Raw genomic sequence first — 25,966 nt, 5'->3', positions numbered from 1 at the left:
AAACAGAGCTGTGTGGAAATCTGTTTTTCTTGGTTGTCAAATTTGCAAAAATCATGGCTCACAAAACACCCAAAAGATCCAACCTCTTTGTTGGGTGTTAACATCATTCTACTTCAAGAATCCACATGAACATAATGTCAGCAGAAGAACAAGTTACTTCTTACCTGGTAACGTTCTTTCGATGGGATGTTCCGCCGACGTATTCCTTATCTTTGATAATTCGTCTCCAGATTGCTGGCTTCGGAAATTATTTTCTCAGTAGAGGGCGCTGCGCATTGACGTCCGTCGAGTTGGTGCCCCTCGACAGCCACCGTATCGGCGCCGACGTCACATGCCCATAAATAGCCACGCGCAGCGTCCGTTGCTCATTTCCGTTTTGTAGCATAAGATAAGTCCTGGATGAATTGGTTATTGACCTTAAAGGAGCTTAAGCTGCAACCACAAGGGAAGTATTACTGCGGGGATGGATGGGAGGGGCGATAAGTAATATGTCGGAGGAACATCACATCGAAAGAACGTTACCAGGTAAGAAGTAACTTGTTCTTCGAAGGGATTGTGTCCTCCGACGTATTCCTCATCTTTGATAGACTCCCATAGCAGTGGTGTGTAATTGGAGGTGGGAGTAAAAACCCCATGTTTCCCTTTAGGAATGAACAGAATGTAATACGGCTTTGCCAAACCTAGTCTCTTGACTAGAGGAGGAATCCAGGTTGTAATGTCTTGTGAAGGTATGTGTGGACGACCATGTGGCAGCCGCACATATGTCTCGAACCGGAACCCCTCTTTGGAGGGCCGAAGAGGCTGCGATACCCCTGGTTGAATGAGCCCTAAGATTTTGAGGAGGCTCTTTCCCTGCTAGTTTGTAACATTCCAGAATGGCCAAAATAATCCATCAGGAAATGGTCTGTTTTGTTATTGGTAGTCCCAATGTGTGTCCTGAGTAACCTACGAACAGTTGGTCTGCTTGCCTAATCCTAGCAAGTCTGCTGATGTAAAAGCTTAAAGCCTGCCTTGGGTCCAGCCTATGTAGCCTTTCTTCCTCTTTCCCCGGATGGGGAGGAGGATAGAATGAAGGTAAGGTAATTTTCTGAGTGATGTGGAATTCAGAAACCACCTTTGGGAGGAAATTAGGCTTCCCCTGTAGGGCAACTTTGTCTTTATGAAAAATTGTATGAGGGGGTTTACAAGATAGAGCTTGTAATTCGCTCACCCTTCTAGCAGATGTTAGTGCCACTAGTAAGACAGTTTTAAGGGTGAGAAATCTTAGCGAACAAGAGTGGAGTGGTTTGAAAGGAGTACCCATCAGGAAATGTAAGACTAAATTTAAGTCCCATAAGGGAACTTGGAATGCTCTTGGAGGATAGACATTAGTTAATCCCTTTAGAAATTGTATTACTAAGGGTAATTTGAAATACAATGGCACCTCTGCAGTGCGCTTGAAGATCGATAGCGCTGCGAGATTGCCCTTGATAGTGCCAACTTGAAGGCCTGAATTTGCCAAATAGAGTAGAAAAGGATAACACTGTTGGTGTACCACATGAAAAGGGGTCGATATTCTCTTCTCCACACCAGCTGCAAAATGTGTTCCAACAACAGCGGTATAAAAAGACTTTGTTGCTGGCCTTCTGGCCGAAAGCAACACCTCCATGACGTCATCATGGAGATCCCAATCCTTGTATCTCAACCTTTCAGAAGCCAAGCGTGAAGGTTGAGGGTTCTGATGTCTGGATGGAGAACCTGACCTCCCTTCTGTGAGAGAAGATTCTCCTTGAGTGGAAGGTGAATTGGAGGGCAGATGGACATGTCCAGAAGGTCTGGGTACCACGTTCTCCTGGCCCAGTCTGGGGCAATTGGATCATGGTCCTCCGGAATCTTCTCAACCTCCTGATCATTTGAGGAATGACAGGGACTGGTGGAAACGCGTACAGGAGTGGAAATTCCCAGTCCACTACGAACGCGTCCCCTAGAGCTCCTCTCGGGGGAAATTCCCTTGAACAAAACAGATCACACTTCCTGTTGGTCCTGGTGGCGAACAGATCCACTTGAGGGGTTCCCCAAATGGCGAAGATCTCCTGAAGGACTTCCTGAGCTAGTTCTCACTCATGGGAGACTGTGCCCTGCCTGCTCAGAGCGTCCGCTGTCAAGTTCTTCTCTCCGGCTAGGTGAACTGCTGATAGAGAGAATCCTTCTTGTATTGCCCAAAACCAAAGCTGCATTGCCTCTCTGCACAGTGGCAGTTATCCCACGCCTCCTCTTTTGTTGAGGTAATGCATGGCCACTGTGTTGTCCGTCATTATCAGGACATTTTTTCCCTGTACTGATGGCCGGAAAGCTTTCAGCGCTAGTCTGATCGCTCTCAGCTCAAATAGGTTGATGTGTAGTCTGGACTCCGATGGAGACCAACGACTGCTGATGGTCAAGTCGTTGGCATGGGCTCCCCACCCCCGTGAGTGAGGCTTCCGTGACTACTGTTATCTCCGGCCATGGTTGCCAAAACAGTTCTCCTTTCAAAAAGTTCTCTCGATAAGCCCACCATTGAAGGTCTTACCTTCTACCTTGGTCTACCTTGTCCGGAATCCGAAGGAGATCTGTCATTTTTCCTGAGAACTGCGACCACTGGGTTCTTGTGCCCACTGGAGAGATCTCATTCTCAGACGCGACTCTGGCACAAGGAATATGCAGGATGCCAGGAGGCCTAGCAACCTCAAAAAGTCGAAGGCTGGGAGCTGTTCGGCATTTTGAAACTTGGTGACCATCTGCAGAATATCTTGAGCCCTCACCTCTGGTGGCGAGGCTTTTCCCAGAGAAGTGTCCAGTTCCGCTCCGATGAACTTGAGTCTCTGTGATGGTATCATCTGTGACGTCTTTAAATTGATGGAAAAGCCCAGTTTGTGAAGGAAGTGGCAGACATAATCTAGCTGGATCTGAGCTTGTTCCGAAGATACAGCCCTGATCAGCCAATCGTCCAGGTAGGGGTAGACGTGAATACCTCCCCTCCTTAGACTTGCCGCCACTACCGACATTAACCTGGTATAGACCCACGGGGCGGAGGTCAGCCCAAATGGCAGAACTCGAAATTGATAATGAGAGCCGCCAATTGTGAACCTCAGGTATTGCCTGTGTTTGAGATGGATTGGCACATGGAAATAAGCATCCTGGAGGTCCAGAGATACCAGACAGTCCTGGAGCTGTAGGGCCTGAAGGATCAGAGAGAGAGAGAGTTACCATCTTGAACTTGTCCTTCCTGAGGAACTTGTTCAATTCTCGTAAGTCCAAGATAGGTCTCAGTCCTCCATCTTTCTTCGGTATGAGAAAGTAGGGGGAGTACCAGCCCTTGTTCCTCTCCGCTCAGGTACCGGTTATATGGCACCTTTCTCTAGCAGGTCTACAATTTCCTGCAAGAGGAGCGGATCTGGAACTTTCAGAGAGCTGTTCCCCGGTGGATGACTGAGGGATGCGTAGAAAAGGCAGGCAGTAACCTTGGGCAACTGTCTCCAATGCCCAAACATCTGACGTAATAGCCTGCCATTCCGTCAGATGTTGAGTTAACCTGCCCTCTACTGGTGTCTTGTGAGGAGAGTCCTCAGAGCGGTTTGGAGGCGGCTGATGCAGATGCCGAGGGTAAAGAGGCACCTGCTGCTGCTGCGGCTTTTGTATTTTTAACCCGTCCACCTCGGGTGAATTTATTCTGACCCCGTTGAACCAGCTGTCCTCTGCCTCTTCCGAATGCGGAATAGAAGCGAAAGGACTTACCTCTCCAAGAGGTTCTTGAGGGGCAATATGGTGTCTGACGGATTGCAGCTCCCAGGGATTTTGCTGCTGCCTTTGATGTTTGTAGCTTTTCTAAACTGTCATCCGCCTTCTTACCAAACAAAGAAGAGCCGTCAAAGGGCATATTCAAGAGTCTGCTTTGCACATCTGGAGCGAAACCAGACTTTCGCAACCAAGCAAATCTCCGGGTTGTTGTACTTTCCGCCATGGCCCTGCTGATGCTGTCAGCAGAATCGATGCCAGTCTGAAGGGATTCGCACATTGCGTCTTTACCATCCTTAATGATGTTTAGAAACGCTTCCCTTTCTTCTCCCTCCGGGAGATAGTGAGCCGCTGATGAAGCACACTCCCAAAAGTAACATTGATGGATTTCAACGCCATGCTACATGCAGAAAAGACTTTTTTGGCCATAGAGTCATATCTCTTGTCATCCCTGTCCTGTGGAACAGTATGGTAAGCCGATTTACCACCTGATGAAGTTGCTGCCTGAACAACCAGACTCTCCGGAGTTGGGTGTCTGGATAAATATTCAGGGTCAGCAGTAGACACCATATACTTGGCTGATAATTTTTTGGTAACCGCCGGAATAACCTCAGGGGTTTCCCAGTTTGCCAATATTTTCCTTTGTAATGCCGCATGAAATGGCACCACAGGATCCTCCTGTGGACCTTTAACCAAAATGTCTGAGGTCGTCTTGCTGAAAAGCAGGTGAGGGTGTAGACCACCCCATAAACTCTATTTTCCTTGCCATCAAGGTTCTATAAGGGGTTTCAGCATGTTCCCCTGGGTCTGGTTTGGCAAATTCCACTTCTGGGGAAGTGTCCAACCCACTTGCTTCATGTAAGGATTCTTGGAGGTCCTTTAACCTACCTTCCTCAGAGGTAAATTCCTCTGGTACAGGAGTTGCAGATCGCTGCAACTCTAAAGGTCTCTCCTGATCCGAATTTTCCCCTTCTTCATAAATAGATGCTAAGGCTCTGGAATAATCAGATCTTGAAAATGGTATAAATCCCATTTCCAGAGCAGAAGGGGCCAAATTTGTCATAATTGGCTGAGAAAACGTTGACGTTGTCGACGCGGACGTTAAAGGCTTCGAAGCCATCGAAAAAGGCGTCGAGGAAGTTGGTAGAGGCCTCAAAGAACTCGAGAGTATCGGAATTCTACTCGAGGTTGTCGACGACATTCTCGTGATCGAGGCTCTGGGTATGGCCACTGGCTGTGAGGTAGCCGTGGGTTTGTCCTTTCTCGGCGTCGAATCGACTGACCTGTGCGTCGAAGAACCCTTCGATAATGGCGTCGAAGACGCAGATCTATGCGTCGAAGGGACTTTCGACGACGGCGTCGAAGACGCGACCTTGCCTTTACTCGAGGGTTCGTGATGCTCTCGAGTAGCTTCTTTCCCCGGGTGCTGCGACTCGCGGCGTTTTGATTTTTCGGGTCTTTCACCCGGGGTATCACCCTCAGCAGTCTTCGAGGGGGTCGAGGCTGCTTTCTCAAAGACGCCAAGCATCTTTTTCCTGAATTCCTCCCACTCAGCCTGAGAGCTATGTTTTGTGGGGAAGGAGACCCTTTTCGGGGAAACGGAAGAAGACGAGGAAGGGGATCTTCAACGTCTCTTTTTTGAATGCTTAGATCTCGAACAGTGATGGGAACTGCTTCGAGACCTAGAACGAGAACGTCTTTTGTAATGGCGAGGAGACGAATGTCTCGACTCCGCCGAGGAAACTTTCGAAGAAGTTTTAACTGCCTTACCTCTCTCGAGCTTCCCCTTACGCTCCTTTAAGGCTTTCGCCGTCATGGACATGCAGTCCCCGCACTTCGAACAATGGTGCTCGACTCCCAGGCACCACAAACAGATCCTGTGAGGATCCATCAACGACATTTTCTTTCCACAGTCTCGACATTTTTTGAAGCCGGACCATGGAGTCATCGGTTCGGATGATGAAGCCATCGAGTACGGGTCGGTATTCTCGAGGAATATATGAAGTATATTTGACTGAAGAACTGAGCAACGATATTCCGAGGCACCACGAAGCGCGGAAAAACAGAACTGAGCAACGGACGCTGCGCGTGGCTATTCATGGGCATGGTGACGTCGGCACCGATACGGTGGCTGTCGAGGGAAACCAACTCGACGGACGTCGATGCGCAGCGCCCTCTACTAAGAATTTTTTTTCCGAGGCCAGCAAGCTGGAGTTGAATTATCAAAGATAAGGAATACGTCGGAGGACACAATCCCATCGAAGGATATTTTATCAGCACAAAATCCACCTTTAAAGATGTTTGCTGGAAAGAAACATGTCAAAAATGGGTGCAATACCTTTACTCGCCTGCGTCAGAAGCTGGCGATCTCTAAATGTGTCAGGTTAACTTGTGTCTCAAAAGCTAGGTGTGGAACAAGAAGGGACCTCCATCAAATGTGATATAGGGTGCCAAGCATTGATTTTCATGTTGAAAAAGACTGGAATTAAAGATATATTTTCTTATTTTAAATTTGTAACTGTAATTATTCACAAGGAACAATGTCACAATTGACTATAAGGTAACCTGATTCAGCTAAAACTTCAAAGAGGTTTTTCTTCACTGAGAACACACCACCCTGTTCCTTCCCACCAAAAGGAGAGGATATCTCATGGGGATGCTAATGAGAAGAGGAGGATACTTCCTCTGCTGCTCTGGGAAAGAGACAATGGGTTCCTTGAACTGAAAGAAAATGCTAATTCGGGTGTGACTGACACCAACTGCCCAGAAAGACAAGCCTGTGTGACTCTCTAGCCCAGCTAAGACCTTGGAGGCGGAGACAAACCTGTTACGCTCACCTGGTTCCCACGGGGGCATCGACCGGAACTGGGCTGCTGTTATTTCCACCAGCGTGATGTGTAGGGCCGAGATGACTGACTGGACTGGCCCGCTCAGCCTAGTTTGTCTGGCTCGCAAGAATATTCTTCTGCAAAGGAGAAGAGGAATTAACCACCCGTGGAATTGAGTGTCAACCCACCTTCCCCACTCCCGTTGTCTTCCCACTGATCACTCTTGATGTCCCCTCCTTAGTCTCACCTGATGGTTTGGAAGGATGAGCTCTCCATCCTGCGTCGACCGCAGGGGCGCGTTGATGACCAGTTACTTCACTGGCGTAGAGGAATTGGTGAGATCCAGTATTGACTCTAAAGTCCAATTGTTCATAAGAGTTCAAATGTCTGCTCTTCACTCTGTCCGATTCCTTGCAAGTTGCCGATTAATCCACTCGAAGATTTCCAAATGGCTCTCGGTAAGATTCAGCTAAGTCTACTATGTTTTTCCCCTAAGGGGCCGGGGTACGGCGATGAAGCAGAGTTGACTGTGCCGACCCGAGATGAGGTGAGCACCTCCCGTGGTAAATCAGGTAAGTTCTTGGGGGTAGCTTGTATGGCCTTAGAGAGTCCCCTTGCTCACCTTGCTGTCTTTGTCTCCTTAGGTGTCGGAAGGCGGCCGCGAGATGGAGAGAGCGTGATGGAATGCTGAAGTACCGCCAAGCAGGTGAGTTCAGCGCGGCACCGTAGGAATGCGAAGCAATGCTTCAAAGACTTCTGTCTTTCAGTTCCGTGGCGAAATGGATCAGGATTCAGGTAAGGATTAAAGTTAAAACTCCTGTTCTAACCTTTATCTTTTTTGTCTTCTTGTTTCAGGAGTCCCAGGACTGAAGCGGGCGTGGCTGAAGACTGGAGCTGCTGAAAACACGGTGAGCGCTACGCTGCAGCAAGCAGAATAACGCGAAGCACGTGTGGCTGTCCGGGCGTGGTTTAAATAGCCTTGGAAGAAGATCCAGGTAAGTATTCTTCCACAGCCCCACCCAACTAACAAAATAGTCCCTTCAGTAAAATAGTCCCTCCTAAGCCTCATTTGGCTTGAGTCTTCATGCAGCATGGTCTGCCTCAGGTGAGTATGCAGCATGGTCTGCTTCAGGTAAGTTATCAATAATGAGCCTGGCGCCCATGGTGCCAGGACTGTACCCAAACAGCCCCTAACTGGGGCTTTTGGGCATGCTCCAAGTGGCATGATGCCTGCTTCCGGGGCTGCTGGGCCTGGTCTGGTCTTCCGGGGGCAGGCATCATGACAAAACCGTTGTGTGTATTCAGAGAGCACAGAAAATATTGTTTGGAAAAAAGACTTATAGCCAATTGTACTGAACTGATAAAAATATGGAATTTATAGGTTATTAAAATGAAAAATTCACTCACAGTTTAAAACTAATCTGGAATCTGTGTGACATTCAGAGACTGAACCACCAAAAAAGTTTGTATTCTAGCTATTGTGATTATGTTAGGAACATGAACATTTCCAGGAGTATGCCCAGATGGTATGTGTATGCATGTGTAAAAATTGGTACAGAAATGACACTGAGTAACTGCCCAAAAGCACGAAAAATTGTCATTTGTGAACCAAAACTCGTAGGAAGATGAGGCTTAGACAGAAACATACCTTAGTCAATCTGTCATGTAAATATGTATCATTAACAAGTTGTGCATATTGGAAATATGTTTTTTGGGAAAAATAGATTTCCTTGGTAAGAACAAAGGGGAGGGATTTTCTCTGCACCCTAAACACTGTCACTCTGACACATGACGACACATCATGACACACTGTTCCCTTCTCAAATCAGGAGAGGAGGAATTCTCTGACCTATCAGATCCTTAGAGGGTTGGGCATAGTATAATCAGCCTCCCCACCCCTTTGGAAGATGGACAAATAGGGACTGTTAAGAACCCACACACACATTCACTTATCACTGTTCTACCGGCGAAGCGCTCTGCAGGAAGAATACAGACTCCAAACCCAGATCCAGACTCCAGAACCCTGAAGCAGAGGCCCAACCCAAAAGCTGATCCTTTCTCAGTGGGCCTTTGAAAATCTTGCAACCTCATTTTAACACCTACATTTCCACGGGGCCTAACCAATTGAACAGCCTGGCTGTGCTGGCTACTTCTGGCCTAGAACCCAAGATCCAGATCAGTCCAGCAGAGCTGTAACCCAGAACCCGTCAGATCCAGTCCAAGAGGCCGTGCAGACCAGAGTGCCTTGCTGAGAGCAGAACCCAGCGCCTGAGACCTGTCCGGTGGCGAGCGAATTCCAGCCAAACCTTTGCCCAGATCTTTGACGGGCCCATTCCATTCCAAAGCCATAGTAGTGAGTATTTAGCATAGAACTGTCCATAGTCATCTCTTAGTATTCAGTAATCCAATCCAACCCATTCCAACAAATCCAGACTGTATTATTGAATCTCTTTTGTCTATACTAAATCCTTTTCTCATCCACATAATCCTGTGATAATTGTAGTGATAATCATCTTGGCGCTAATATATATTTTCTGCAGAAAGGCAATCGTCTCAGACAGATAAAAACCAACCGGAGGCGCCTCTGGATCGGTGGCTGTGCTGTCCGTGTAGTTTGTGGCTCCATAGACTCTCTAGTGTTAAGAAATCTTTGTTCCAAATCTTCAACAGCGCATCTTTCATTTTGAAATCTTGACTCTTGAGAAAAATCGTCCTCGACTAAAACCTCTAACTTTTGAACCGTACGTGCTAGGAATGTCATTTTGAAGCTAACATTCTCAGCTTTCAAACGAAATAAGAACCACATTCCAACTCCTTAGAGTTTTGCTGTAATCATGTTTTTCGTGTGCTGAAAAGTTTGCAGCGATTTCGGATTTGGCTCAATTTCACCACATGTAAAAACAGCTATTTCTTGCTTTCAACTTCTGAATTCCGTTTTCCATCTGCTAACCATTCAACAATCATTGCTAGTGTTTCCCTGAACCTATCCAAAGCAACTCTCCCTAGTTCTGAATCCTGTTTAGCAAATTTAAATCATTTTTAGCATTTTCCCATTCATTTCAAACCACAATTAAAAGCAATTGACCTGTTTAAAATCATTACTGTTCTCTCTAGCTCACTCGGGGGAATCGGGATTGAAACTGCATTTGTTCATTGTTATTCCTGAAACCTGTGTGCCCTCATTCCATCTCTTCATATTGCATATTGTGGGGAGTGAGTAATAACAGGGGAAACGAGAGATCACCTTGACTTTGACTGAATTCATATCAAGTTTTATTTCTGTGTTGCATTCTTTCCTATCATTGCATTTCCTTGAACCCACACAAAGTTATTTTCTGCTACATTATTCTTCCTATTCCTACTCCCAATTGATTAAAGAGATTGTTGATATTGTAATATTACCCATTGCTGATCATTGCAGTGTGATAGTCCGATATTGTTCATATTCATAAAAGTTAGATATATATATATATTGTGCAATTCATCAAATAAATCTTTTAATTTGCAAAACAAACCTTCTTGGTTCAGTGAGACCAGGGGGATTCAAAGAGAGGGGCGTTCTATAAGGGTACATCATCCAGAAATAAAAGAACTTTTGACATAAAAATATATAAATAAGGGTTTCCATCCGGCATCCCATACTAGGCATTTACTTAGTTGGAGTGCTGGGTTGAAACCCCTTACAGTCTCTTAGGACTGGAAGACCTGGAAGAGAAACATTTTCAAGAGACAATCTTTTCATTTGTAGTCATGATTCAACTCCATTTCTCCGAGTTTCAGTACTTGATGTTTTTGTTCAGTTTGAGCATTTAAACGTTTGAATTCCAGTTCAAGCCTCATTTTCTCTAGAGCAATGAACTCACTCAGGACTGAGTGTATGACCTGTGGCGGTCCAAGTGGACAAGAGTTGAGGTTGCTGAGCAGGCAAGGGAGCAGAGAGACCTACATTGGGAGACACATCTACTTCTTCCAATTCATTAATAACGGACACATTATCATCCTGAATACTTTCCACATTTGCTAAGGAGTCAGGCATTTCAGACCCACCCACTAGACTTGGATTCTTTAACAACTTTTCAATCAATTCAGACTTTTTGCCTTTGGCAGAGAGTTTCCTTTCTTTACACATGTTTCTTGAATAATCAGCAGTGTAACTCAGGAGGGTCTCCTGACTGTGGCTTTCCATATCAGACATGAATAATATTGCTTTTTAGCCTTGTGGTTGTTAGGGAGAATTCTCTGTTCAGGCTAATTTCCCAAACCTAGTGAGTCCCCCAGCAGCTTTGCTGCATTTTTGGGGTTTATTTTTTTCTCCTTCTAAGAGCGAGACTCTTTTTCTCCCACTCTTAGGCATGATTTGAGATATCCTTTGACTTTGCAATGTGTTTAATGGGCTATGGGGTCTTTTACTCCATAGGGTTTCATGTGGTTCTTGGTAAGTGTGTTACACAGCACCCTCAGTGCAGTAACAAAGGGGTGTCATAGTGACCCCCAAACATAGACTCCATACCCTGGGACTGACTACTGTCTCCCAGGGCATGTAAAGTCACCATTGACTTTACTAGTCTTAAATTGGGAACAGAACCAGTACAAACCTTCATATTGTGGAAGTACTGGTAGGGGTAATTAGATTGCCCCTGGGTCTGTTTTTCGAGGGGGCACTGTGCAGTCCCCCCTCGTCGAGTTTCTGGCTGGTGGCAGTGGTTACCACGCGAAATATTCCTTAAGAATACTTTTTATGGGATTTTCACATTCTTTTTAAACGCACCACTTTTTGGTACAATGTTAAAGATACCGCCGGGTTATTTATTTAATATTTATTCCCCGGTTGGGTCTTTTTGCCAGGACTCAGTTTTAAAATCGCGTTTGTGTTTGCCTCTGTAACTCCAACCCAAGTCGAGCCCTTTGTTCCACTTTTTGGCAGGCTTCTCCACAGAAGCCTCCAAAAGTGGTGCCACTCTGTCTGGGTCTACAGGATGTGTGGGAGGGCGGTTTAGGCACCCTGACCTGATTGCCTCGGCAACTCAAGTCGCACTCTTGTATGATTGGCCCAGTGGTGAGCCGCCTGGCTCACCACTTAGCATGTTTGAGTGACAGCTAGGACTGATGAATGGGGGTTTTCTGTATAAAAGCAGGGCTTTGGGGACTGGAACTTCAGAAGTCGCCACAGGACCAAAGAATCCGAAGAGGGAGAAGCTGAGCCGATGTGCAACGACATCACAGGTGGAGCCCTGCTGAACCGTCTCACCACTTCTTCCAACGACAGAGGAGATCTTCATCCCGGAGAGTCTTCTTCCTTTGACTGGTGGGGATAACCAGTTTGCCCGCCTTTACGCCTTCCCGGATCATCTTGTGGCCGTCTTGCCTGTGCCAAGCACCCCGGCAAACGGGATACCACATTTTTCCACTACCGCAAATAACCGGAGAACTCCGCGGCTGGTTTCTTCTATGGCAGGGCAACGACCTTCAGCTTTCCTCCACGTCGAGACCATCTCTTCCTCTGGACGACGCCGTGACTTGCACCCGCTGCCAGGAACAACTGCCCCCGCTGGAGGATCCTCTCCACTTTCAAGGTACTGTGTCCGCCTGGCCTCCCTCGCAACGGTCTGTGTGGGGTGACTCTTAAAGCTTCCACTTACCACTTGGGTTGGCCCTAGGCTGGCTAACCGAACTTTTCTGAGCTGAACTAATTCTTTTCTGAACTCCCTGCAAGACTTTTCAAGACTTTTAAACTGTGATCTTGGGCGCATTGGTGCTCTGTGCTCTCTAAGAGGGAGCCTGGCCTCTGAACTTTTTGCTCACAAGTAGACTTTGACTTTCCTGCCTTGCTGGGTGCTTCTAAAGTATTGTGTTCCGTGCTTTTCCTAATTTCTGCCTTTTCCCTCCCTTTTTCTTAACTTGTTGGAGTGCCATCTTTAGTTTAGCGCTCACCTCTTTCTGCCTAACAGTGGTTAGTTGATTCAAGGTAATAGCAGCACTCTAAGTGTAATTACTATACTTTATCCTCACCGCTGTACACACAGTGTTAGGCAGAATTATATGCAGTACCCTTTGGGAACACCACACACAAATAAGACTAAGTGACAGTACAAATTCACCTTTGGTACAAGCCTGTGCTACACAGTTAAAGTAGTAGCTGTGGCTGAGCAGCCAGACTCATCTCAAAAGTAAGTGAGCAGTATCAATTAGTTACACAAAGGACAGCATTTACTATGATTCAGGCAAACACTGACTAAAGGTTTTCAAGTAAAAGAATATATATTTATTTCACTATTCAGTTGTATAACGGTTCACTATCTTAAGCAGTTAAAAATCACACTCTTAATACACCACACCACTTCCCTTAAATTCCAGACAAGTTAAGCTCACAAAAATGAAGTGGGAGCAAAATGGCACACCAGCAATTTAAAAGGGAGGGAAAAACAAAGTTAGCAGAAAATGAACCATACCAACAGGTAAATACCCAGGGCAATTGAACGAGAGGAACTTCAATGATAGAATCAGGTTAAAAAGGCTTAGGGCCAAAGTCAATAGGTCAAAAGTCTTTTGCTCAAGATCACACAGTTCAGAGTAGTTTGCGGTAAAGTTCGTGCCACGGATTCCAGACGAGGTTGGTCGGTAGAAAAGTTAGTTCAAAGAGAAGAGCAGGAGAAGCCCTCAGATTAGAGAAGGATTTCAAACACTTTCACCGCGGCTGAACGAATACGAACAGCCGGATTTGCACAGTACCTTAAAACAGAAAGGGAGCTGTAGCTGAGGCAGACGTTCCTGGTAGTTCCTGCAGGCTCACGGTTCTTGAAGCAACTGTGGACTGATCAGAAGTAGGAAGACTGGAGAGTCCTGCAGTACCCAGGGAAGAAACCAGAAGCAGAGAAAAGCAACAAATAAATGGTGCGCTCCTTAAAACCCAAGCAGGGTCCGACCTTCCTGGCTATCCGGCCCACTGAAGCTCTGTACAGCAAAATCAACCAGAGGAGGTGTCCTGGCTTGAAGTTTGGGCGAACTGGTTGGTCCCACCAGCTCAAGGGAAGAAGTGTCCTGGAGGATCTTCTCTGTCATCGGATTCTGTCGATTCCGACCTGCAGCAGGGCTTCACCAGGCGGCTCAGTCGTGGTAGGGGTCCTCTTCCGTCAGTTCCTCATTGGTCCTTGCGTTCCAGTGGTGACTATGCCTTTCCAGTCCCAGAGACCTGCTTTCTATGCAGTTTTCCCCCATTCATACAGCCTGGGTGTCAATCACACAGCAGGGTGGCTGTCCTGGCAAGGACAGTCACCCAGCCAATCCAAAATAAAGCGTCTTGGGTTAGCAAGGGAACCCATGACAGGGGTCCTAAAACCCCTCCCTCACATCCTACCTACCCAGACTTTCAGGCGCCTAAAGGAGGGCTTCTCCGTGGAAGCCCGCGAAAAGACGATAAACCAACGGACCAAACCCGGTTTGGCACGCAGGGTAAAAACAAAAAGAAATGGCGAATAAACCCAGACGGAACCGTAATAAAATATATATGGTCAAGCGGATTTATGTTTGAGGCTAATATAATAGCCTAAAACAATACCATGGTTATTTAGTAGTCAGCCCCAGAAAAGGGAGTCGGTGGGAAGTCTCAAAGACAACACTGTCAGTGCACTGAAGGTGCTGTGTAACACACATGAAGAAAATGGGGCTATGGAGTAGGTGAGGCTTCAGTGCCCAAGATCACACAAAAAGTAGAAATACACACAGCAAAACACATGTAAGAGTGGGAAAAAGGCTCACACTCGTACCAGGTGACAAAAATAAACCCTAGAAATCCAACAAAGCTGCTGAGGGACTCATTAGTTAAGGGAAATCAGCCATTTATGAGAATTTTCCTAACATATGGATAGACCTATTGCAGCTATAATGATCTTATCTCCCACACAGTCTATATTGGTCTGTAGTTTACGGTAAGGAAACATGAGGTGCCCTTTGTATGTAAATTGGGAATTATGGTATACACACACAAATTAATACTTTGAGTTGCACGTGGATGGTTAATCCTTCATACCTGGCTCTTGGGTTTATCTGATGGTTATCAGAATATGGCGAGACATGGCATCGGCCTGACAAGTGGACGGACATGCATGGCAATGTATCTTTGACAGTCTACAAAATGTGCATGCACAGCATATCTTATTGTATGTAAATTGTTGCAAAGCCCGCAGCTGTAAACTGTTGCCTTTGAGATCGACTCCCCTATACTCACTCTGGTCAACCTCTAGAGCTGCACTCCAAAGAATTTGGCCGAGTCGCATGAAAAATTAGTCCTACCTATTCGCTGACATAACAAACCATGCTATTCACCTCAGCTAATAGGTGAACATTCATCTGTAACTATAAATTCTATATTAGCATGCCGTGTCATTTTTGTTTAATTCTAAGTATGTTCAGATTGCAGTCTGCTGAAAAGCCACAAATCCGAAATTGCTTCAAAGAATAGCAATGGCAGCGAGGTACTATGTAAATATCAAGCAACATAAAATAAGCAACCCATATTTTGGGCTATGTTGTCCTTGGCAGTCTAGTTCTCTAGACCATTAAAAGACAGTCTAGCCACATGGAGGCTAGTCAATCATGCCTTTTAAAATATTAGAATAGCAAAAATAATTCTTGAACACCTCACACACTCAGACATTATAACCATAATTACTTAGATCGTTTCTAATAATGTTTTACACCATTTCAAGCTTCCTTCCATTGTTCTTTGCCTTCTTTCTCTCCAATCTCAATGCCCCATTTACATTTTGCTTCAGCAGACTAAGATCGGGTGATCCTGCAGCGGGAGACAATACTCACTGGAGCTCGGACAAGGATAGGTGGATTGAGCCCAATATGAAAGGGATTTGGTGTATTATAAAAGCTCAATAATTAATTAATACCGAGAACACATAGGAACATAACACCAACTTCGTCAAATACCCATGCTTAAGATACTGAAAGGTTAATGAATTACATCATTACGAAACAGCATGAAACTTACTTCAAATTGAAATCCTTCCTTAAGTGCAATTGCTGACAAAACCTTAGAGGAGACAGTCGTTGCCAACATATAAACGTCTTTCATATCGGTTTTGCTCTGATGGTTCTCCTTCCAGCAGGAAAACATCCACCATCCAAATAAAGCAGCCAGTTCATTTCCTGTAAAGACTTTCCAACGACCACTGCAAATAAAGAAAGTATCCATTGACTGTGGTGAGAATCGAAAGCTATACTTTCTCCTGAGAAATACCATAACTATAAACGATCAAAGAAGTAAAATTATACAAAAATATGAAACAAACAATAGAGAGGTAAAATTGCCTCCCCGTTGCAATGAGCGTCACAGTATATTCATCAGTCAACAAGGAGGAGAACACATCTGCGACAATAGTGTTTTCTTCATATTTGGTTTAAAAACCATAATGAAGTCTCTTCCTCCCTTTTCTCCAAACCCCATCACTACCATACAGGCTTTTGTAGCTCACTGCATTTTTCATTGATGGGTATGAATGAATACGTGTTGACCCCATAGAAACATAAACAATGTCCAACAGAACAATGTAACCCTTAACAATCTATTTACTACAGGACCACAACGTAGGACTGTATCACAATGAATCCGAAAGAGAATCCAGACATACACGATATGTCATTCATGTGAATGAAATGTGGTACTACCCGTTAATTGTTTGGAGCAAATTTGAAATATTGTGACACAGCACCAGCTTACAAGTCATGCACATGCAAAGAGGGCATCAATTGTCATTTAAAAGTGCTAGGTATAACTGATATGAAAAATCCTATAGAGTGAAATGTCATAAGGCCATTTCCAGCATTTCATCAGCATTCATGCCTTATCATTCCATTTACCTCTGGAAAATCAGAAGCAGCTGTAAGTTTCACGCGTAATACAGCCCAATTTCCAAGCATTTTGTGAATCTTCTAACTAAGCAAGCCCCCAGTTGAAAAATTTAGCAATATCATAAGCAGATCATATGCAGGCTTTGGGGTGTTTCTTATCGTAACAGAGCAGCATTTGCATAAATAACATCCAATCAAAATGCTCGTACAATATGCCTTTTTCAACCAGTCTCTTTCACACGTCGTGTAACCTCTCAGTTTTCTCTTGCACCATTTTCACCCAGATGGGCAACACACTCCCACGGAAGAAGAAGGAAAAGAGTGCAAGACAGCAAACAGGGGGCGAAAGCCAGAAAGGCGGATCGACAAAGAATGTTATAGAGGGAAAAAGAAGGTCCAATGAAATGGGAGAGGGGAAAAAAAGGAGGTAGAGTGATTGGCTGAGACTGTGCACAAAAACTGACTCATTATGAAAGAGGACAAAGAATAAAGACTGATGAAGGAGAAGGAGTGATGGAGGAGGACTGTGATGGAGGCAGAGGATAGCAATGAAGAAGGACTGATGAAGGAGAAGGTCTGTGATTTAGAACTGATGAAGAAAGTCGGACTGAAAAGAAGAACTGTGACGAAGGAGAAGTTCTGATGAAGGACATCGATTGTGAGGCAGGAAAAGGACTGTGATAAAGGGCTGACAAAAAGGCTGACAAAGGTAGGGATAATGGAGAAGGACTAGGACGAAGGAGAAAGATTGGGACAAAGGAGAAGGATTAAATGCAGAGAAGGACCGCGGAAAGAGAGGGACCGCGGAAAGAGAGGGACCCAGGAAAGAGAGGGGCCCAGGAAAGAGAGGGGCCCAGGAAAGAGAGGGGCCCAGGAAAGAGAGGGGCCCAGGAAAGAGAGGGGCCCAGGAAAGAGAGGGGCCCAGGAAAGAGAGGGACCCAGAAAAGAGAGGGACCAGGACAAAGAGGGGCTGACGTAGGGCCTATGACAGAGAAAAAGGAGTGTGATGGAGGAGGATTGTGATGAGGGACAGATGAAGGTAAGAATGGTCACGAAAGGCAAGGACTGTGAAAGAGGGACTAGGATGAAGGTGAACCACAGTTGAAGATGAAGGACCAGGACAAAGATAGGTGTCTAGGTTTAAGGAAAAGGACTGATTAGGGATGACTGAAGGACTGCAACAAAGGAGAAGGACTAAATAAAACTGACAAAGGAGAAAGACTGACAAAGGACTATGATGAAATATTGTGACAAAGAGATTAACTGCTATAAAGGAATTGGACTGTGATAAAGGAAACAAACTGATGAAGGAGAAGGCCTGTGACAAATACTGTGATAGAGGACTACGATGGAAAAGGAATGTGAAAGACTGCGATGAAGTAGAACAACTGTGACAAAGGACTGCGATGAAGGAGAAGGGCAGACTGCGAGGGAGGAGGACTGTGAAACAGGAGGAGTGTGACGAATGAGGCAGTATGTGACCACAGAGTCAGATTGCGACAATGGACAGAAGGAAGAGCAGGCCTGTGACAAGGACCGTGATGAGGACTAGGAGCAGTGAAAAGCGAGAAGGTCTGCGATGAGGGAGTCAGAATGACACGAGTGTGACAAAGGGGAAAGATTTGATAGAAGACTGATAAAGGAGAAGGATCTTGACGTGGGAAAAGGATGGTGATGGGAGATTAACTTTGACAAAGCATACTGGCTGTGAGAAACGAGAGGGACTGTGGCAAAGGATGAAGACTGTACCACAGATGGCCTGTGCCGAGGAGACATAGCCTGTGATGAGAGAAGGATTGCAGAGAAGGAGGTCTATGATAACTGACTACAATGAAGGAGAAGACTATAATGAAAGGATTGTGACGAAAGACTGGGATGAAGGTGGAAGACTGACAAATCTGAAGGTTGTTGACGAAGACAGGTATGAACTATGAAGGAGAAGAACTGATGATGGAGAACCGCTGACGGAAGAGATGGACTGTGACAGGAGAAAATAAAGTTACTCACCTTAGTGACTACAGCACTCCTAGTCCATAGTTCCCTTTCCTCCATTCTTGTGGGCATGCCCCAACATGGGGACCTTACCGGAACCTTTGGCAACGAAAAAAGGAGCTTCCCCTTTAAATTTAGTATAGCATGTGGGGCGCGGCCTCAGGCATGGGAATGCCCGCTGAGGCCCCGCCCTCTGGCGCCTCACCTCGGTCCCCTTTGAACACATCGGACGCTTAGATACCTGGTTACTCTTATTACCTATCAGCCAATAGCATATTAGCAGAGGAAGGCTGGTGGGATGTATGGAGGAAAGGGGACTATGACTAGGAGAACCTCATTACTCTTACGTTACGTCCCCTTTCCTCCATCCTTGTGGGTGATTCCACCGAACAAGAACATAGGGTGGAGCAGGGACAACCTGCCTCATATCTAGGATGAAGCAAAAATGTTCTTCAGAACCACCTGACCAACCTCTGAATCACTCCTGGAGCTGGTGTCCAGCGAGTAGTGCTTACAGAATGCTGACAGAGGGGCCCAAGTAGCCTTCTTGCTGATGATATCCCAAGAAGCATGTCTCTGAAACGCGACGGCCGTGGCCTTAGCTCTGCCCACATGGGCATGAATCCACTCATGGGGTTACTGATGGTACTCTTGTTCAGAGGAGAATTGCTTAGCATTTTGGCGCTGGACTGCCCAAGGGCAGGACAAAGGCTGATATGCGGGGAAATTTCTTCTCTGTGAAAAGGACAGTGAGCTAAAGACTTGGTAGAGTCTCTCCCAGGGGTTATTCACCCAAGAACAGGTCATTGGGCTGTGTTCGTGCTGGTAGAGAGATTCCCAGACCCCCCTTTGTTTGCACTCAGGAACAGGTTTGCCCATGGCCGTGTACGTCTCCGAAATGGCTGGGGGAGGAGCCCCCAAAAGTCACAAACAATGCCTCAGACTTCATGAAGGATTTGGTCAGAGAGAAAACTTGAGAACCTGCTTGATGTCCAAGACATGTAGGGCCCTCTCTGCCTCTGACTGTGGGTTCAAAGAAAACACTGGCAGGCAGATCTCTTGATTCAGATGAAACGGAAAGACCAGCTTGGGCAAGAAGGTCTGGTGAGTGCGCAAGATGACCTTGTTGTGAAACGTGGTGAAGGGGTCGCACGAAGTCAACTGCACCTCACTAAACCTGCGCACAGAGGAAAGAGCTACCAATAAAACAGTCTTTAGCGTCACCAAGCGGATGTCCACAGAGGCCATCGGATCGAAAAGCTTGCATTGCAAAGCTGCAAGAACCACATTGATGTCCCAGACCGGATGCGGCCTATGCACCGAAGGAAATATCCTAGACAACCCCTTAAGGTGGGCCTTAACCACCGGGTTGGCTGTCGAAAACACATGCTCTGGGGAATTCTTGTAAGCCCCAATTGCCGCCAAATACTTGTCGCAAGTATCCACCTGAACTCCAGAATGAACCAGGTGGGCTGAAAAGGCCAGTACATCATCCAGAAGACAGGTGACAGGGTCGAGACCCATGTCGTGAGCCTAATAGCAGAAGGTAGTCCATTTGCTCTGATAATGGACTGAGGCGAGTGCTTCCTGGCCTGCTGAATGATGTCCCAGTTGTCTTTCAAAAATTGATCATGTTGAAGCCTCAGCTGATCAGGAACCAAGCCGCCAGGGCCAGCTTGGCTGGGTCCGGATTTTCCACTGGCCTGCCCTGCTGCATCAGGAAGCCCCTGCTGGGGAATGGAAGATGGACGCGACCCTAGGAGCACAACTGCATCAGATCCGAAACACCAGGATCTCGAAGGCCCATGGAGCGCAACCAGGATGAGGCTGCAACCCACTAAGGCCCAGAACCTGCAGCGGGTCCGTTAGAGCAGAGGGTTGGGCGGGAATACATAACATCTGTGACTGTGCCAACAGATCTGGAAGGCGTTTCTCAGTGACCACCTACTCTGACCCACCCATGAAGCAAACTGGGAGCACTTGGCATTCCGAGGAGATGCAAATAAATACAGATCTGTGATCCCCCAGCGCTTGAACAGGGGCATCAAGGAGTCGTTGTGCAACTTCCACTAGTAGTTGTTGAACCCCAAGTGACTCAACTAGTCTGCTTTTGCATTGCCATCCCCGGGAGGTGGACTGCCGAAATCCAAATCCCCTCCCAGTCAGGGACCATTCCCAGATTGAAGCTGTCTCAATGCAGTGGAGGCCGGGGGGAGGGGGAACAGATGCCACTATGCTTGCTCAGGTAAAACATTGTAGTAGAATTGTTTGTTCTGAACAGAACAGACCTGTCCTTGATGAGGGGCAAGAACGCATTGAGGGTCAGGCTCATTGACCTGAACTCGCACAGATTGATATGCAAGAGGGCTCCAGAGTAGCCCCCAACCCGAGAGGGAGGAATCCGTCGTCACCACCAGGGTAGGCTCCGGTCAGGTGAAGGGGGCTCCCACGGGGACATTGCCCTCCATCAGCCACCACTGAAGATCGGGCAGCAGGAGCAGTGGTATTGGGATCCTGTCGGAAGGAGACCCAGTCTCCTGATCCCAATTGGCTGCCAGGTGGAGTTGGAGCCACCTCACCTTGAGGCGAGTGTGCTGTACCGTGAGCATGCAGGAGGCCATCAGGCCCAGAATGTGCTAAAACCACCATGCCGGGGTGGTCGAGTTGGCGTGAAAGTATCCCACCGTCATGCGGAGGGACATAAGCCTCTCGGACGTAGGGAACACCAGCTGAATGGTAGAGTTCCAACGCATCCCTAAGAAGACCAGTTCCTCAGATGGGAATAACTGATTTACTCAGGTTGAGGGAAACCCCAGCTGATGAAGCATATCCGCCAATCTCTGGTAGGAGTGCACCATCCCTTCAGGTGACACCGCCTTCTCCAGCCAGTCGTCCAAATAAGGGTATAGATGATGACCCTGCAAGCGGATGAGCCTGCCACTGTGTTCATCAACTTCGTGAAGACACAAGGGCCAGAGTTCAGGCCAAAGAGCAGCATCTTGTACCGAAAGTAGTACGACAATCGTGAATGGCAGAAACTTGCGATGCAGTTGGTAGATGGGTACATGTAGGTACGCATCCTTGAGGTTCAGGGAACACATACAGTCCCCTGCACACAGAGATTCGGGTATGTGCGTGGGAGTAATCATCTTGAAGTTTTCCAGCGGTAAAGACAGATTTAGAAATGACAGGTCTAGGACTACCTTCAGGCCAGCCTGGTTGTTGTTGGGCAAATCCTGAAATAGTAGCCCAAGTCCCTGTACACAAGAGGAACCGGTTCGATCGCCTGCATCTCCAAGAGAGAAAGTACCTCCCGTCAAAGATCCGGCAACCCGATCTGACAAGGAAGAGGAAGTTCTGTTTCAATCGACCACCCCTCCTCCCCCACAGGCAAGCGGTGTTCACAGACTTTGACATCACTGCTTTTTGGCGTCAGAGGCGGGAGCAGAGGAAGGGGAGCGGAAATAACCTGTGCAACATCCTCTGCGGCTTCCTCCTGTTGCTGGGCGCCCTTCCTGGACTCCATGTAACGCAGTCCAAGAACCCGTTGAAGCCGGAGAAGGTGCAGGGCTTGAACTCGGTCCTGCCCTGGAACTGAGGGAAGGATTTCTGACCTGGTTTTTTCAGGATGGCCAAGGACTTGGCGGTTTGAGTGGACGTTTTCTACTTTGTGAACTCGTCATCAGTTGACGAATGAAAAAGGTCCATGCCCTCAAAGGGCAGATCCAGGATCCGCTCCTGTATGTCATACGAAAACTTGGTGGCGTGCATCCATGTCGTCGTCCTCATCTCGACCGTAAGGCACAGCCTTCTGCTGGCTGTGTCGATGTGGGAGACCAAAGACTCCATGAGGTTCTGCGCAATGGCCCGGGCATCTGCCAGCCTGGCCTTGAAGGATGCCTGCTTGTCCGACAGGAAGACAGGCAGAAATTCTCTGAGCTCCTGCCAAAGCTTCTGGTTAGTTGCTGCGAAAGAGGACGTCTGCGCGTTGGCTTGCCACAGATTCAGTCCCGAGATGGAATAACAGCACTTTCCCAAAGACTCAAGGACTTTGTCCCCCTTGGAGAGGCAACTGGAGGTGGCTCTCGCGGAGGAAGACAATGGTTTTTAATACAAGGAGGCCACATCCACCACTGAGGAATGCGGCTGCGGGTAGGAGGCAAAGAGGATTGGCTCCCCATCCGTCAGCCTAAACCACTTCTTGTATATCTGAGCGGTGGCCCTGGGCTTCTCCCAGAGCTTTCATGCCACCTGCAGAATATCTTTCGTGCCACCTGCAGAATATCTTTCTGGAGAGGGATGCCAGACTGTATAGTGGTGCGCTTCCCTAAGACCTCTGCTAGCACTCCCAACTCCTGGGGAGCTTCCTCAAGCAGAAGGTCCTACAAGAAATCTGGCAGGCCCTGAAGGCGATCATGAAAGGCCTTAACGGATGCCAACTGTTTATCATCCTGGGTGTCATCATCCCCCCCAGCCCACTTTTTCACAGATCAAGGGAAATTCGGGCCCTGGGACACAGGAACCAGCGAGGTCCCACCAAGGCGCGGAGCTGCAGACAGGTCCAACGGCTGTTGAGAGGGAGGCATTGCTGGCACAGGTGGAGGCGTCAGAAGAACCGGTAGGGCCTGGACGGGTGAGGAACTGTCAATGGAACCGGCAGCACTGGAGCAATGTGAGGAGCACTCAGAGGAGGACGGGGCAGCGCCACCTGCCGGATGACCTTCACAATATCCTTCAGGAGCCCCTTTATCTGAGGGCAACGCCTGAGGAAGAGGAATCTCTCGAAGAAGTGGTCCGTGCAAGCTGCCAGGTCACTAGGGGCCCGGCCCTCCGAGCACTGAAGCCTTGCGCCATGCCCTGAGTGGGAGGGCACGATGGCCGTGAGCCAAGAGAGGCCTCAGACATGGGAGGATCCAGCTTGGGTCTTGCACCCAAAGCAGAGGCTTCGACCTCCGAGATCCCTCGTTTAGGCGTTGAGCCCTCAGCCGGACGGCTGATAGTCGTAACACCCTGACTCACAACCTCGGAGATGGCTCGGGTAGGCTGGATGCCCACAGCGCCTGGGTAGTTGTTTTGGATCATGCTGTGGACAGACTCTTCGACGATCCACTTCCCCCCTGGGGTAGAAGAGGACGAATTTGATCACCCTCCCGAGGATAGTTTTGTAGGTGCCCCTGAGCCCCTCAGCTAGGTAGCCGGGACGGCCTTAGGTCTGTTCCCGGAGCGCCCAGAAGGGAGCTTGGGAGCAAGTAGAATTAGAGGCCTCAGGCCTGCCAGAACCAGAATTCGAGGATCCCCGATGCGTGGGAACCCCGGGGAAGGAGTGGCTGCGCTGTAGAGCTGTGCTGAACAGAGGGCCTATCTTGTCTTGATGAGAGGTCCCAGAGACTAAGTCCTTAAGGTGTAGTGGAGGAGAAGTGTGGGAGATCTCTTTCCACTGCAACAACCAATTCTTCAATGCCCTGTGACCGAGAGCGCTGCAAGCCAAACATGTGTCGCAGCGGTGGTCGAGCCCCAAACACTCAGAGTGCATCGGGGTCCGAGGCCGGGAACGAGCGGTCGCACGAGGCACATCTCCTGAATCCTCCTACAGCCGACATGCACTGCAGGAGGCAAGGCACCGAAGCGAAGTTAAATAAGATTGAAAGAACAAAACGGGGAGCACGTGGAAAGCTAAAAAAAGTCTCTGCGCTGGGTCCGACCGTGCAGAAAAAGGGACTGAGCTGAGGTGCCGGAGTCTCGGCTGGGCGTTTCCCCGTTATACTAAATTTAAAGGGGAAGCTCAATTTTTCACTGCCAAAGGTTCTGGTACCATCCCCATGTTAGGGGACACCCACAAGGATGGAGGAAAGGGGACCGGACGTATGAGTAGAACTGTTTTTCAGGTAGGGTTAAGGGAGGACGCGGCGGACCAAGAGACTAGGCAGTGAAAGGACAGTGGAGCAGGGTATGGAAGAAACCTAGAGCTCTTGTGCACACTGAGGTCTTGTTGTGAGGTATAGGGTGGTGGGTATTTATTTGTATTGTATTGGCTATAGCACAAGCCTAGGTCTAGAACAGCATAGTGCTGTATAGAGTATGGTGTAAGGAAGGCATGGTATCAAACAGTAAGATAGACACAAGCGACCACAGTTCAAGGGTGTTTATTAAACTTCAATTGGGTTTGAAAAACACCTATCTAATCCTAAATAAAAGGGCCTATACTATTAAACCTATTGCCAATCCTTACTTCTAAATACAGTGCGGGAAACAATGTCATGCAAAAGAAAAGTGTTCAAGAAATCATATGTGCGTTCAAGCCGGTGGCTTCCCTTTCCTACGTTTTCAGCACGGGACAAAGTGGCACACTCGAGCTTAGCACAGTCTCTGGCTTCTCTAGCACGAGGATGCAGTTCAAATCTCAGTATCAGGGCCTTCTGTGCCAAAGTCTCTTTGCTAGTCAAAGTCTCTTACTTCAGAGGGCCTGGTATGACAAACAAACATTCAAAGGTTCCCTTCTCCTCAGGATTCTGAGGGTACAAATGTATTGCAGACATTGCATCAATTTCAGCATGGTTTTGCCCAGAATGCAAAAGAAAAACAAAGAAAAACTGCTAAATCATGTAGATTCAAACAAGTCCCAAAGATATTTTTTTCCAAAACAACCTGCATCATCCACAAAGTCAAATTAATCGCTTCCCATACAAAGCATGAATTATAAGGTCGTCTCAATGCCAACCGAGGAAAGCGATGGTAAAATGCATACTTCTAAACCAAAACTTCGGGAAAACACATTTGCAATAACAAACATAGCCATAAACATGAAATATTTTACAGAAAGGCCACTATGCAAAAGAAATTATATTAACAGATACATCTATGAATAAAAGCCAACTAGACAAGAAATCTCCCAACAAGATTTGTACTAAAGTTGTCCAAGGAAGAATGGAAACAAATAAAACCATGGCTATCGTCTACTGAAGAGAGTTTGGTCTGACCTGATTAGCAGAAAGGGCAGTGAAATAAATACATTTTGTTTTGTTGCTTTGAAATACAATACAGTCAGATGCAAGGCCCGAAAAAATCATCTGCTTATTGGTGTGGAAATGGACATTGTAAATTTAGGGATTGCCCAAAATATGTTTTCACAATTACCAGCAAACGTCAGCATAAAATCAGCAAAGTTATTATTCAAGTGGAGATTAGCGGCTCAATAAACCATTCAACTAATCAATGGGGGTCATTACGACCCAGGCGGTAAGTACGCCAACTAAACGTACTTTACACCATGGTGGATGGCGGATTTACCGCCCCATTCCAAGGTGAGTGGGGCGGTAAATCCCCATTTCCCATTTTACCCTTCCCCATTCCCATTTTTGCCCCATAGGGCATAATGGGAGTGGGGAAGGCGCTAATTACGCCACCGTAAATTACGGTGGCGTAATAAGCACCAAGGTGGTTTAGCGCCATGGATTTTAACGGCTGCTAAAAGCAGCCGTTAAAATCGGAATCAGGCGTTAAGAGTTAACGACGGCGTTAACCCTTAACGCCTGAGT

At 47.2% G+C, this 25,966-nt stretch overlaps 1 protein-coding gene across 1 annotated transcript in view; it reads right to left on the bottom strand.

The window, feature by feature from the left end:
• Positions 1–25,966, bottom strand: part of PGM2L1 (phosphoglucomutase 2 like 1) — a 1,482,539-nt gene that overhangs the window by 576,426 nt on the left and 880,147 nt on the right. Inside the window, exon 9 of the mRNA XM_069640198.1 lies at positions 15,580–15,760. Coding sequence (XP_069496299.1) covers positions 15,580–15,760 — 181 coding nt within the window. The remainder of the gene's footprint in view (positions 1–15,579; positions 15,761–25,966) is intronic.

Source organism: Ambystoma mexicanum, chromosome 7q (genome assembly GCF_040938575.1).
Source record: "Ambystoma mexicanum isolate Mex_15411 chromosome 7q, UKY_AmexF1_1, whole genome shotgun sequence".
NCBI classification, from domain to species: domain Eukaryota; kingdom Metazoa; phylum Chordata; class Amphibia; order Caudata; family Ambystomatidae; genus Ambystoma; species Ambystoma mexicanum.
Note: the sequence above shows the minus strand (reverse complement) of the source record. Positions and strands in the feature narration are given on the sequence as shown.